This window comes from Taudactylus pleione, unplaced genomic scaffold, assembly GCF_031769625.1.
Source record: "Taudactylus pleione unplaced genomic scaffold, aTauple2 ptg000242l, whole genome shotgun sequence".
NCBI classification, from domain to species: domain Eukaryota; kingdom Metazoa; phylum Chordata; class Amphibia; order Anura; family Myobatrachidae; genus Taudactylus; species Taudactylus pleione.
The window spans coordinates 10,662,865-10,676,198 of NW_028284644.1; the positions used below are offsets into that span (position 1 = coordinate 10,662,865).

Below are 13,334 nucleotides of genomic sequence, written 5' to 3' on the forward strand. Positions count from 1 at the left end.
AGATGACGTGTGATGCGAACGGCAAAGGGGCGTCTTTACAAAATAGCGATCGCATTTTTCGAACGCTCGCTCAGACATAGAGGCGTCAACACACAGCAAAGAGCGAGCGCTCAATTTAAATATCCGGCCCCTTTTTTAGAACGACCGTCCGCAAATAGCGTCCAGCTCTGAATCAGGCCCTGAGTTAGAACCGAACATCTCTAATTTTCCCACAGCATCTTAGTAAGATGTTGATGCTTTATCAATAAAAGATAATAATAATAACAATATAATAGGGAACCTAATCAAATTATCTTATTAGCATTATGCAAGGGAGCCATAAATAGGCCAGGCAGAGGACAAATATTAATTTGGCAAAAGAACCTTTCCAAGACCCTTAAGGGGCCTATCCATTAGGCGACCTGAAAAACTGAATGACTAGCGTTCAGTCCTTCAGGTTGCCTAGGTGCAGTGCCCGCACTGAACGGCTTTCACTGAACGTCATTCAGTGCAGGAGGCCTACCTCCTATCTGAGAACATGCCGTACCTGACGATCGTCGTCAGGTTGACGGGCATGTTCCACAGATAGTCGGCGTCGGCAAGGACCCAGCATGCACCCGCATCACTGGTCCTTGCTGGCTATCCAATAGACGACTTTCTGAACAATCCGTCCAGAACCTCCTGGTTTTGGTCGCATTGTTCAGAAAGTCGTTTAATGTATAGGCCCCTTTATACTCCAGTGTTTCTCTCTGCACCTACAGAATGCAATTTATTTTAAACATCCACATTAATAGGAAGAACAGATTTATACATTGAAAACTAAGGACAGACAACATATATGAAATTATTCATTCTTTGAGAATTAAAGGTATTGCAGTTTACTTTGGCATTTTGAGAGCTTTACATGTACTTTAATTAACTAAGCTTTGTACTGTACTTCAGATCCTGTGAAATTCCTCATAGGGCTCTTTGAGAGTATAAATAAACTATGGGTGGAAGGTCTGGATGCACCATTTACATAAAAGCAAAGATCCATCTGCACATTTGTGTTTCTTCGCTTGTATTTTGAGTTGCATGCTATTCTTGATATGTGCAACCTAAAATGTACCATAAAGATAGGAACAAAGACACGACAACCAGCATTATCAACTCTGAACTTTGCATCCAGTTTTTGTAAGTGCAATATGTATGTTTTGTAGCTGTGCAACTCAGAAAGAGACACTTACAGGGGCGTGCTTTTACTTGCGTCTGTATAAGACTAAATCAAGCCCTATGTAGGTATGAAGGCATATCTTTTCTAACAGTATTGCTAAAAAGCAATTTCTACAGATGTGTCCACATGCATCTTACCTCCTTGATCTACAATCGTATTAAACATAACGTGTGAGCGCTGTGTGACTCTATAGCACCAAGTGTCTTTTTCGTGTGGCTTTTTACCTTCAAATGTGTCTTATTCTCAAAATTATGTAAATAAGATGCACAAGCAGCTTCTGCTGATTAAAATGATATGCGGCATGCCTATATTCTGTGTGCGACTGTGGGTGTATCTTCATAAGAAATGCTACGTTATAGTCTCACAGCCGCTGACACTAAGAACCTCACTTATACTCCATGTTAATTGTAGAGTTTATTAGGAAGATTTTGACTATCATGGTTTTTAGGGCCTGATTCAGCAGCGATCACAACTGCGATTATGCACACAATCAGCCGATAGTTGCGTTCTGCGCATGCATATATATCGCAGTGCTCATGCACGAATACTCCACTGCGTTCGGGACTGCAATCGCAGTGACTACGCAGACCCATGGCAGAGTGATTGACAGGAAGTACCCTTTGGGGGTGGTGACGGGGGGTGGTCGCCGAAATGCAGGCATGCCAGTGCGTTTGAACGCCATTGCAGGGGCATGCATAAATTAGCCACTGTGATGCCATACTCACTGCGTGCGATGAGGTTATCAATATCTGAGTAAGGTCAGACCTTGTGCAAGTGTGCATGAGTCTGTGATTGTACTTGATGTTACCGATGATTTTGCAGTCTTCCTAAGTATTATGGATGTGTGTAAGGAAAGGTGGGCGTCCTTATGTTAGGCTGCGTTTGGCATACCCGATCACAGACATTAGCATATCTTCTCAGTGAGACTGCGTACAATATTGCGATCACAGTTGCAATCCGTACTGATTCAGGCCTTTAGTACTTAAGGCCTGATTCAGAGCCGCTCGTAAGCGGCCGCTCGTTCGCTCCGAGCGATGTTTGCCCAACTGCGCATGCGTACGGATCGTTATACGCATGCGCGAACCAGTCAGTGCGGCCAAAATTCATGTGCTCGCAAAATAGCGAATGCCTGATAATTTGAGTGACAGGATGAGGCGTATGTGGGTGGTAACAGGGGAAGGTGCTTGAAAACGGGGAGTGGAGATCCGATCGCAGACGTGCTTAAAGGTCAAAACGGGCGTTTTATGGGTGTGCATAATTAAAACAGCAGCGTCATTGACCACGTCACTGGGTTATTTTATAGCCAGAACTGCTCGCAAAATTGTGGTAGCAAAAACCAACCACAAGAATAGCGAGCAGCTCATACCCTGTTCGATGTACTCGATTAATCTAATAAATAGCGGACATGACGTAGGATGCGAGCAGCCAGGGGGCGTAGTTTCCCAAAAAACGACCGCAAGTTTTGTTCGCTCGTTCAGACCTAGAGGCGTGAACAGAACGCAAACAGCGAACGGTTCATTTGAATAGCCACCAGCCACCCCTATTTTCTGGACGAGCGAGCGCAAATAGCGACCGGCTCTGAATCAGGCCCTTAGAATTTTCACCTGCATGTACTACAAGTCTCAGCATGGTAGTACCTCTTATTATGTTTAAAATTAGGGTGTGCAGTCCAAGCACCCTCCCCGTTTCCTCTATACTTGTGTATATATTGTACACTTGAAGGCTGAGACTTCTTCTGTTTGGTATTTGCACCCCACCCATCTGCCCTTAGGTGTTTTTAATCAGCACAGGTTCCTACACTGCTGTCTACATATTAGAATGTGCACTATTATAGGCAAGTCCTGGATAAATTGACATAATGTGTTAGTATTAGGGATGTTAGGGACCCTTCTTATAGGGCTCACCTTGACGTGGTGGATGGGCAAACAATATTTGCACATTATTATCTGCAGCTTTTTAGAGAAGACTTCTTTTTGATGACTATCTGAAATCTTGTACTATACACAAATATATTATTAATTCTATACGAACTAATTCATAGGTATAATGAGTATGGCTAATAAACATACATTTTTATAAAGCTAGTATATCCATATAAAAATAACTGAAAAGTTTTTATAGGGAGCTATTTTTGTTCTATACAATCTGTCCCTAGTAATGTATGCACTATGGTATGGGGGTGAGGGAAAATGGTATAGATTAATAATGAACATGCTGCTCAATATAATAACTCATTATTATGATGCGGACCATGCTGTATAGCTTTTTTTATAATGATAGTTGCTAAATATACTGCTTTTAATAAGAATTGTTTCCTCTCCATATATTTTTGGTTATAAAAATTCTATGTTGTATATTGTTACTGAGCTTCTTAATGTTATAACACATTCAAATTAATATGCTTTGTTTTACAGTGATAGATTATATATGCGTAAATCAAGGCCACTTATTAACGTGAAGACTTTGTGCTTTATAATTGAACTCATCCAGCGCCCTGTTCCTTTCCTCGCTCTGTAATGAGCAGTGCACTAGCCTCAGATGTGCACTATGTAACTGCTTCAGGTTTCTCACTCTTTCCTCATTAGCAACAAACATGCTGCATCTTAGTAGCATTCCTGAAGTAACAAGATAATTATCCATTAGCGTAGTAAATATGAGGGGGCCAGCTTTGCTGAAGCTGAGAAACTCTAATAATTTGCCATAATGCTACTGTGCTGTGTGAGCTGCTATAAATATCTGTCTTATCTTTGTCATTAAACAGTCTCACTAGGATGGTAACTTCACAAAGGGCCTGAGTTACATCTCAACATATCTGCTATCTAAGGAAAAAAATTAAACTGTCTTGTTCAGAAATAAAATGTATAAGATTACATGAGGTTTCCTCATTCTGGCCTAAACCTTTTTGTGGGACCCCTCAGCAAAGCATGAGGATCTGTATGGCGACTGCATATGGTAGTGGCCACTTCACCTAGAATTTTTTATCCCTTTCAACACATTCAATTGTCAGCTTTTCAGTCTATAAGTTACCAATATGCCATCTCACAATGGCATAGGATACCCTTTGAAATCCCTTACACAGGAAACAGCACACCAGATGCCAGTGATGCATTGCTCTACAACACATTGCAAGCTGTCCCAGCTGTGACATTGTAGGGGAAATGCTTATAGACAATATCCTACATGCTCTCTGGCGTTAAGGCCACCACAGTATTCTCATGGCTCTCTGTCCCTGAGAGGGAAGCACACTTTATGTCCCTCATACTGACGTCTCTTGTTCGGCTTGCGGTTCATCTTTCTTTGGTTTCATTTTGCAGAACCCATGAAGACCGCAGAAACAGGCAAAGGTAAACTGAGGCATGGAATGTTGGCACTGAGGGTGATGTCCGGGGTACCTACAGTAGAAGAACAAAGTTAGACAATATTTTACTCAACATTCACTTTGTATTTATTTGTGATAGAGTGTTTTGCAAAACTGAACTGTAATACCTACTTATATTGGCATTTACTATTGAATGAATAATCTCCCCAAAATATCCCCACCCTACCACCATAGAGATAGTTAAACTAGGAATTTCCCCACCCTCTGTCTTTTTTGTTGTTGTTGTTTTAACCTAAGAGATTTTCCTCTGTCCCACCTAAAATTTCTTTTCATTCATTAAGCTAGAGTGCAAAATAGTATACATTTTAAAAGTTAATTAAAATTGAAAAGTTAACTGCATTTTAAAAGTTAATTGAAAAAAGTAAACAAAAATAAAAAATGTCAACATAGAAACAAAATTACAAATGACTAGTAATGAGATAACTGCAAATTATACCTCTTAGGAATTGAAATCATGTGATTTCCATTTATTTGCTTCTTGGGGATGTAGTTGGCATCCCAACAGTCAGGATGCCGACGGTCACAATACCGACAGTGGCATGCCGACTGTCAGAATCCTCGAATGTAAGTCTTAGGGTCATGGGGAGACTTAGGGTTAGGGCTAGGAGGAGGGGTTAGGCTGCGGAATGGGAGAGTTGTGGTAGGGTTAGGCTGCAGGAGGGGTGGGTTAGGGGGAGGGTAATTGACTGATGGGATGCCGCTAATACCCCTTTCAGACATCTCGAGAATCCCGGGAATTTGGCCTGCCTCGGCCAAATTCCCGGGTACCCGATTGTTATGTTCTGGGTTGTTTGTGGACCCAGGGTGGTAGCAGGAGCGATCACAGAAGCGGGTTTGAATAAAAAACTAGGTTTTTTAATATGTGCTTGAGTAGACATAAACTATGGCAGTAAATAAAAGTCCAGGAATATATAAATGTGAACAAGAGTTCTGTGGTAGGAGCAATAGGTTAATGTCCAGGTAGAAAAAATTAGAGCTGTCCAGGTGTGCAGGTAGTGAGACTGAAAATGATCAAGCAGGTATGCAGGTAGTGATGCAGGAAATAATAAGCCAGGTATGCAGGTAGTGAACTAAGGCAAATGAGCAGGATGTCAGCAGGCTCAGGCACTCAGGTATGGGCAAGGGTGATGGAGGAAGCGGCGTAGTCCAGCGGAAGCTAGGAGCTGACAGGCAGACTGGCAGACAGAGAAATCACAGGAACAGGATAAGCACAGAGAACTCCCTCTCAGCTAGGCTGAGATACACGTTGCACTGGCAATGCAAGGGAGCTCTGAACTCCCTTAAATCCCCAGTGCTCATCCGTGACTGGTCAGAGAGGAGCATGTGACACAACAGGATAGGGCAACTAGGTCACCTGACCGGAGACAAGATGGCAGCGCCCATGCCAGAACGGAACAGAAGCACCACCAGGCCTAACCAGACCAGAGGGACAGTATGCCCACACGGAACCACGCACAGCCAATGCTCCCCACCAGGCACCAGTGCCACCGCCAGACGCCCCTCGCCATAGTGTCCTCACAGGTATTACCCGTCGACTACCATGCCGAGAAACCCTGGTCGTGACACCGAGTCTGTCTGAAAGGTGCCTACCCGGGAACATGTTCCCGGGTAGCCGCCCCTGCAATCGACCAGGGTTTTTCCCGGGACTTAAGTCCCGGGAAATTACCCTGCTTCTGTCTGAATGGTGCTACCCGGGAATTTCCTACTCCTGGGCAGCACCAAGCAGCTTTTACATTGACAGCGCAGATCATCCTATAGGACGCTCTGCGCTGCTGCTCATTACAATGAGTTGACAGCACTCTGCGCTGCTGCTCATTACAATGAGTTGGCAGTGCAGAGCGTCCTATAGGACGCTCTGCGCTGCTGCTCATCACCCCCCGCACCGGTGGCTGTGGCGCTGACAAACGAGTCAGCGACCATGGCCGGGTCCTCACGCCGGCGCTGGAGACCGCCGGTGGTTTGCAGCCACAGCGGGCCGCCCGCACTCCCGCTGGACCACCAGGGTAGATAGGAGTTATTATATTATAGATAGGAGTTATTATATTAACTATTTAATAGAGGCTGCACTTTGATTGGATGGCTGCCTGCTGCATGATGATGACATCATCAGCGGCAGCCGGAGAGGGGATAGGTTAGCAAGAGCAGAGGAGAGGCAGGTAATATTTAAAACTAAAAAACCTGGCTTATGTCTGAAAGGGGTCTACCTGGGAATTTCCCGGGTAGACACTGCAGTGTGAAAGGGGGGTCTCGACCAAATACCCGGGAATTTGCACAGGAGAAATTCCCGGGTCTGAGCAGGAAATTTCCCGGGTTGTATGTCTGAAAGGGGTATAAATTGTATCTGGAAGTCTCCTTAAACATGCTTGATAATACAGGTGAAATACAAGCAAAGATACATATTTATGATCACATTTTATATACAGGTCTGTTTACTTCTGGCAGCTATAGACCTTATTGTAAACACCTCTTTCATGTTATCCCAAGCATTCTCATCTGGTGGGGGTCCTAAGTCACTCTCCTTCCATTTCTTGTAGATACTGGTTGCATTTGAGCAACTCAAACAGCAAACCTTAATATTGGGAAAGCACACCCTTAAGCTGGGTACACACGTAAAGATTTTCTGTCCAAACATCCAACTAGTTGAGGGGGAGTATTAACATAATAGTTCAAAGTAGGGGTGTGCACCGGACACTTTTCGTGTTTTGTGTTTTGGTTTTGGATCTGGATCTTTCTTCGTGTTTTGGATCTGGATTGGTTTTGCCAAAACCACCCTTCCGTGTTTTGGGTTCTGGGTTTTGTGTTTTGGATCTGGATTTTTTCTTAAAAAATAAAAAAAACCCGCTAAAATCACATAAATGGGCCTTTTTTTGTTCCTACGCTATTAATAACCCCAATAACATTAATTTCCACTCATTTCCACTCTATTCTGAACACCTCACACCTCACAATATTGTTTTTAGGCCAAAAGGTTGTACCGAGGAAGCTGGATGACTATGCTAAGCGACACAAGGGGGCGGCACAAACACGTGGCCCATCTAGGAGTGGCACTGCAGTGGCAGACAGGAAGCCAATCAGCGTTATGGTGCCCATTTGCATGTAGCACGAACCCGGGAGATCCGTGCTACATGCATCTGTGTGATTGGCACAGAGCAATGACAGGTCCGTGAGACCCGTCTGTGCTGCTGTGGTAAAAAAAAAAAAAAAAACCTGTGTAAAAAAAGAAAAAAATGGCGTGCACCCCCCCAAAAAAGAGCAACCAGCCCCGGGCATTAGTAACCCAGTGCTGGGTGTGCTTAAATACAGGGGACAAACGACGTAGGGGTCCCCTGTACTTAAGCACAACCAGCACCGGGCTAGTCAGAACCAGCGCTGGTTGCCAGAATACGGGGGACAAACGACGTAGGGGTCCCCTGTATTCTGCGCAACCAGCTCTGGGCTCTGATCCGGTCCTGGTTCTGGAAATATAGGGGACAAAAAATGAGTAGGGTTCCCCTGTATGTTCCAGAACCAGCACTGGACTTTTTCTAGCGGGGGGCTGATGCCACAGCCAGGGGAGCCCTTTCACCGGGCCCCCCAGCCGCAGCATCAACCCTGACCGCTAGTCAGCCCAGGCCGGGGATCCCTGGAGAGCTGGGGACCCCCCCAATAAAGGGGTCACCCTCTCCAGGGCACCCCAGGCCCAGGCTGATAGCCCGGGGCTATCCCCGCCACCCCTGGTGGCGGTGGGTGGCGGGTTGATTGTGTGGTGTGGTGTAAATAAAGAATATCAAACATTGTCTTTACAAGTAGAACTGCAAGTCCCAGCTAGCCTGCCCCGCATGCTGGTACTTGGAGAACCACAAGTACCAGCATGCAGGGCATTAAGGGCCCACTAGTACCTGTAGTTCACCTGTAAAAAAAATGTTTAAAAAAACACAGGACACACACACCGTGACAGTATAAGTTTATTAAACATACATACACACACACACATGTACACATACTCACCTATGTAACCTGTAGCATCGGTCCACTTGTCCGGTAAAGTATCCCTAGGGGACCTGTGAAAAAAAACATACTCACCATCTCCTATGCGAGGTTCTGTCCTCTTCGTTCCAAAGTAGGCATCCCCGGACTTGGCAAAAAAAAAAAAACGAAAACGCGATCCACGAACTTAGTACCGTTCTATAGAACGGTACTTCCCGAATGAGAGCTTAGCGGCGGGGTATCACCATGGAAACCCCGCTGCTAAGCGTTCATTGGCTGAGAGAGGTCATCTCCCGTCTCTCAGCCAATGAACGGCTCCCTCCATTGTAGTCAATGGTGGGAACCGCAGGGTAAACTTTAATAACCTTGCGGCTCCCAGCATTGACTACAATGGAGGGAGCCGTTCATTGGCTGAGAGAGACGGGAGATGGCCTCTCTCAGCCAATGAACGCTTAGCAGCGGGGTTTCCATGGTGATAACCCGCCGCTAAGCTCTCATTCGGGAAGTACCGTTCTATAGAACGGTACTAAGTTCGTGGATCGCGTTTTCGTTTTTTTTTTTTTGCCAAGTCCGGGGATGCCTACTTTGGAACGAAGAGGACAGAACCTCGCATAGGAGATGGTGAGTATGTTTTTTTTCACAGGTCCCCTATGGATACTTTACCGGACAAGTGGACCGATGCTACAGGGTTACATAGGTGAGTATGTGTACATGTGTGTGTGTGTATGTATGTTTAATAAACTTATACTGTCACGGTGTGTGTGTCCTGTGTTTTTTTTAAACATTTTTTTACAGGTGAACTACAGGTACTAGTGGGCCCTTAATGCCCTGCATGCTGGTACTTGTGGTTCTCCAAGTACCAGCATGCGGGGCAGGCTTGCTGGGACTTGCAGTTCTACTTGTAAAGACAATGTTTGATATTCTTTATTTACACCACACCACACAATCAACCCGCCACCCACCGCCACCAGGGGTGGCGGGGATAGCCCCGGGCTATCAGCCTGGGCCTGGGGTGCCCTGGAGAGGGTGACCCCTTTATTGGGGGGGTCCCCAGCTCTCCAGGGATCCCCGGCCTGGGCTGACTAGCGGTCAGGGCTGATGCTGCGGCTGGGGGGCCCGGTGAAAGGGCTCCCCTGGCTGTGGCATCAGCCCCCCGCTAGAAAAAGTCCAGTGCTGGTTCTGGAACATACAGGGGAACCCTACTCATTTTTTTCCCCTGTATTTCCAGAACCAGGACCGGATCAGAGCCCAGAGCTGGTTGCGCAGAATACGGGGGACCCCTACGTCGTTTGTCCCCCGTATTTTGGCAACCAGCTCTGGTTCTGACTAGCCCGGTGCTGGTTGTGTTTAAGTACAGGGGACCCCTATGTCGTTTGTCCCCTGTATTTAAGCACACCCAGCACTGGGTCACTAATGCCCGGGGCTGGTTGCTCTTTTTTTGGGGGGGAGGACGCCATTTTTTTCTCTTTTTACACAGGTTTTTTTTTTTTTATTTACCACAGCAGCACAGACGGGTCTCACGGACCCGTTAGTGCTCTGTGTCAATGACACAGATGCAAGTAGCACGGATCTCCTGGTCCGTGCGTGCATCTGTGTCATTGAAATACACAGCAGCACAGACGGGTCTCACTGACCCATCTGTGCTCTGTGTCACTGTCAATCACACAGATGCATGTAGCACGGATCTCACGAGTCCGTGCTACATGCAAATGAGCACCATAATGCTGATTGGCTGAGAGCCGTGACAGACGGCTCTGTCAGCCAATCAGCACTTTGCCCATTAAAGGCAAAGGCATTTTTTTTTAAATGGCCGCTCGAGGCAAAACCTCGAGATCCGACAGCAGATCTCGAGGTTTTGCCTCGGGAGAGGGATCCGGGGCAGACAGGGAGATCCGAGCTTGGGCTCGGATCGCCCCGGATCCCCGAAGTTCGGGTGGGTTCGGTTCTCAGGGAACCGAACCCGCTCATCCCTAGTTCAAAGCTGATTTGGAAACACGAAAAGAAAATATTGAATTTGTATACAAATTGTAAATTCAAAAGGTGTATGATAGAAATTTCTGTTGGTGCTCCTCTAGGATGATCAAAGTTGATCCAGCCTAGATTTAAGGAGAGTATGGAGCTGTCAATTAACAGGTGAAAGAGAACTGATCACAGATTCTAATGTTGATGACAGCTGTAGGGGAGATACATGATATTTGTGTAAACCCCAGAAATGTGACAAGCTGAATTTTTCTGAGGGTAAATATTCAATATCATCCCAGGAAACTATTCTAGGGGTAATTTACGAGGCCACAATTTACATCATGGCGGTGCATCATGGTGAGCAGGGGCCTACAGAATCCCCTTACCTCTGGGCCACATGGCGGACTATCCCCATGTTGTTTTACATTGCATATATCTACCAATACTCCTGTATACATAAGTGCTTATACTATGTAAAATATGTTACTTTCACTGTGTATACAACTGATCATTTCAAAATATTCTTGGGAATGAACGATTTATTACAGTTCCAAATGAGGATCATTGATCTCTATGCTATAACCAATCTGTATACAATGATGCTACAGGAAGTCGATGTTGAATAAAGGCCCAGCTCCCACCAGCCTATCCTCTCTCTCAAATGTCCATGTGCATGGTGACTGGCTGGCAATCTCTTCAGACAGGATTAAAAAACAAACTAAATTATTATAGAATAAGTTCTGAGTAGCCAAAACTTGATCAGGACTAAGCAGCACTGTGTTATTTTTATTTTGTGTATATTTGTTGGTCAAAACACTTTGCTGAATGTTTGCATTCATTAAAAAAGATCAAAGCATTGGATTTTTCATATTTAAAGTGCATTTGATAAGGGTTGAACTTCTTCCTGTCTGGAATGTTGTAAGTTTTGAAGTGGACGGGGATAGAGCAACCTGTATTCATAATGTTAGCAGCAGCAAAGGAATAGGCTGATCATTGGTGACCTATACACTTGTGCGATTATGTTATACCCCTTTTACACCAGAGCAAAAACCTGGGTTTTTGCTGGGTCTACCCAGGTCGCAGCTCAGTGTAAAAGGGTCCCTGAAAAATAACCTGGGTCAAGTGACCCTGCAATCCAACCCAGGTAGCTACCAGGGTTGGACCCAGGATGGACCCGGGTAATGGTGCAGTGTAAACGGTGCAACCCGGGTTATCTGACCTGGATCATGCCTAAAATGAGCTGATTGGTGGCTGTGGAGCAGTCACCTCCCACTTTTAATGACCTCACAGGTTTAGCAGGGCAGACCTGAGTTCAGTGTGAACAGGGCTGACCTGGGAGTAACCCAGATGAAAGGTGCAGTGTAAATGGGTCTGACCAGGATTGGAACCATGTCCAAAAACCCAGGTCGGACCTGGGTTTTTGGTGGAAAAGAGGTATTAGTGAGGACAAGGCTGCATGCATGGCATAACTACTGTTTAGTAGGTGCACATGGTGCAATTGCTATGGATCCAGAGGCTTAGGGGCTGGCTCCGGGACCCGGCTCACCTGGACCCAGTTCTTATAGCGGTCTACCAAGTTCCCAGACTAACCCGCCAAGCAATTGGGTCCGGTCTGAAAAGTTAGACTTGTCTGTGCTTGTTTAGGTAGCAGTCTCTCCCTCTCCCTCAGTGAACCATCTCCTGCATTTCCGTTTCACACTTACAGGCACAGCTGAGCTAATCAGTGAGCCTGGTACTGTCGCAAAGTAGGCTTCTCTTTGATTACAGCCTTTGGGAAGTGAACTGGTGTGCAAGGATTGAGTTTTCCTTTTAGGACTGTCTTAAGAAAATACAATGGTGCAGAAATTAAGAAGACCTCTCTTGTCTTTACACTCACTGTAAAGCAGGGCATACATGCACGCAGGGGGGTGTCTCTGAGTACCCAGAAACTCCCCTCTGCCCGCCAATCAGTAAGTGTAGTGCGGACTGCAGTAAGTGTGGTCCGCACTACACAGTAGCAATCACACCGCTGCCGGCGTGGTAGACAGATTCTCACTGGCTGCTGCACCCACTGCCGGAGCCGGTCTGGAGCTCACTTATGAGCTTCACCTTCTGGCTCCCACAGTGGGTGTTAGGAGAGACGTCATGACTTCTCTCCCATAGTGCGGAGCGGGCCGGGAGGATGGAGGAGCGGACAGCAGCAGGCGCGTAGATTCGTGAAAGGGTTTTTTTGTGTCTTGGTCCTATATATGTAAGGGGCACTGCATAGGGGTGGGGGCACTGTATAGGGAGGACTACTACTGGGGACACTATATAAGGGGCACTACTGGGGGTACTGTATAAAGGGCACTGCATATGGGGAACCACTAATAGGGGGGACTACTACTGGGGGCACTGTATAAGGGGAAATGCATAGGGAGACCACTACTGGGGGCACTGTATAAGGGGAAATGCATGGGGGACCACTACTGGGGGCAATGTATAAGGAGCACTATTGAGGGCACTGTATAAGGGGCTCTGCATAGGGGGACCGCTACTGGGGGAACTACATAGGGGGACCACTACTGGGGGCACTGTATAAGGGATACTGCATAGGGGGACCACTACTGGGGGCACTTTCACTACTGGGGGCCCTGTATAAGAGGCAGTACTGAGGGCACCATATAAGGAGCACTACTGGGGGTATTGCATAGGTGGACTACTACTGTGGGCACTGCATAAGGGGCACTACTGGGGGCACTGTATAAGGGGCACAAACTGGAGGGGGAGTGTCTTTAATAAATCATTCTGGCTGTATTTATTTGCCTGCTGCATTCATGTTTTTTTAGTGATAGAGGTATGTGTGTGTGTCTGTGT

The 13,334-nt window shown here is 46.2% G+C and overlaps 1 protein-coding gene across 1 annotated transcript in view; it reads right to left on the bottom strand.

The window, feature by feature from the left end:
• Positions 1-2,608: 2,608 nt before the first annotated feature.
• Positions 2,609-13,334, bottom strand: part of BLACAT1 (BLACAT1 overlapping LEMD1 locus) — a 66,840-nt gene continuing 56,114 nt past the window's right edge. The window contains exon 2 of the mRNA XM_088479661.1: positions 2,609-4,584. Coding sequence (XP_088335787.1) covers positions 4,449-4,550 — 102 coding nt within the window. The 5' untranslated portion in view covers positions 4,551-4,584 and the 3' untranslated portion in view covers positions 2,609-4,448. The remainder of the gene's footprint in view (positions 4,585-13,334) is intronic.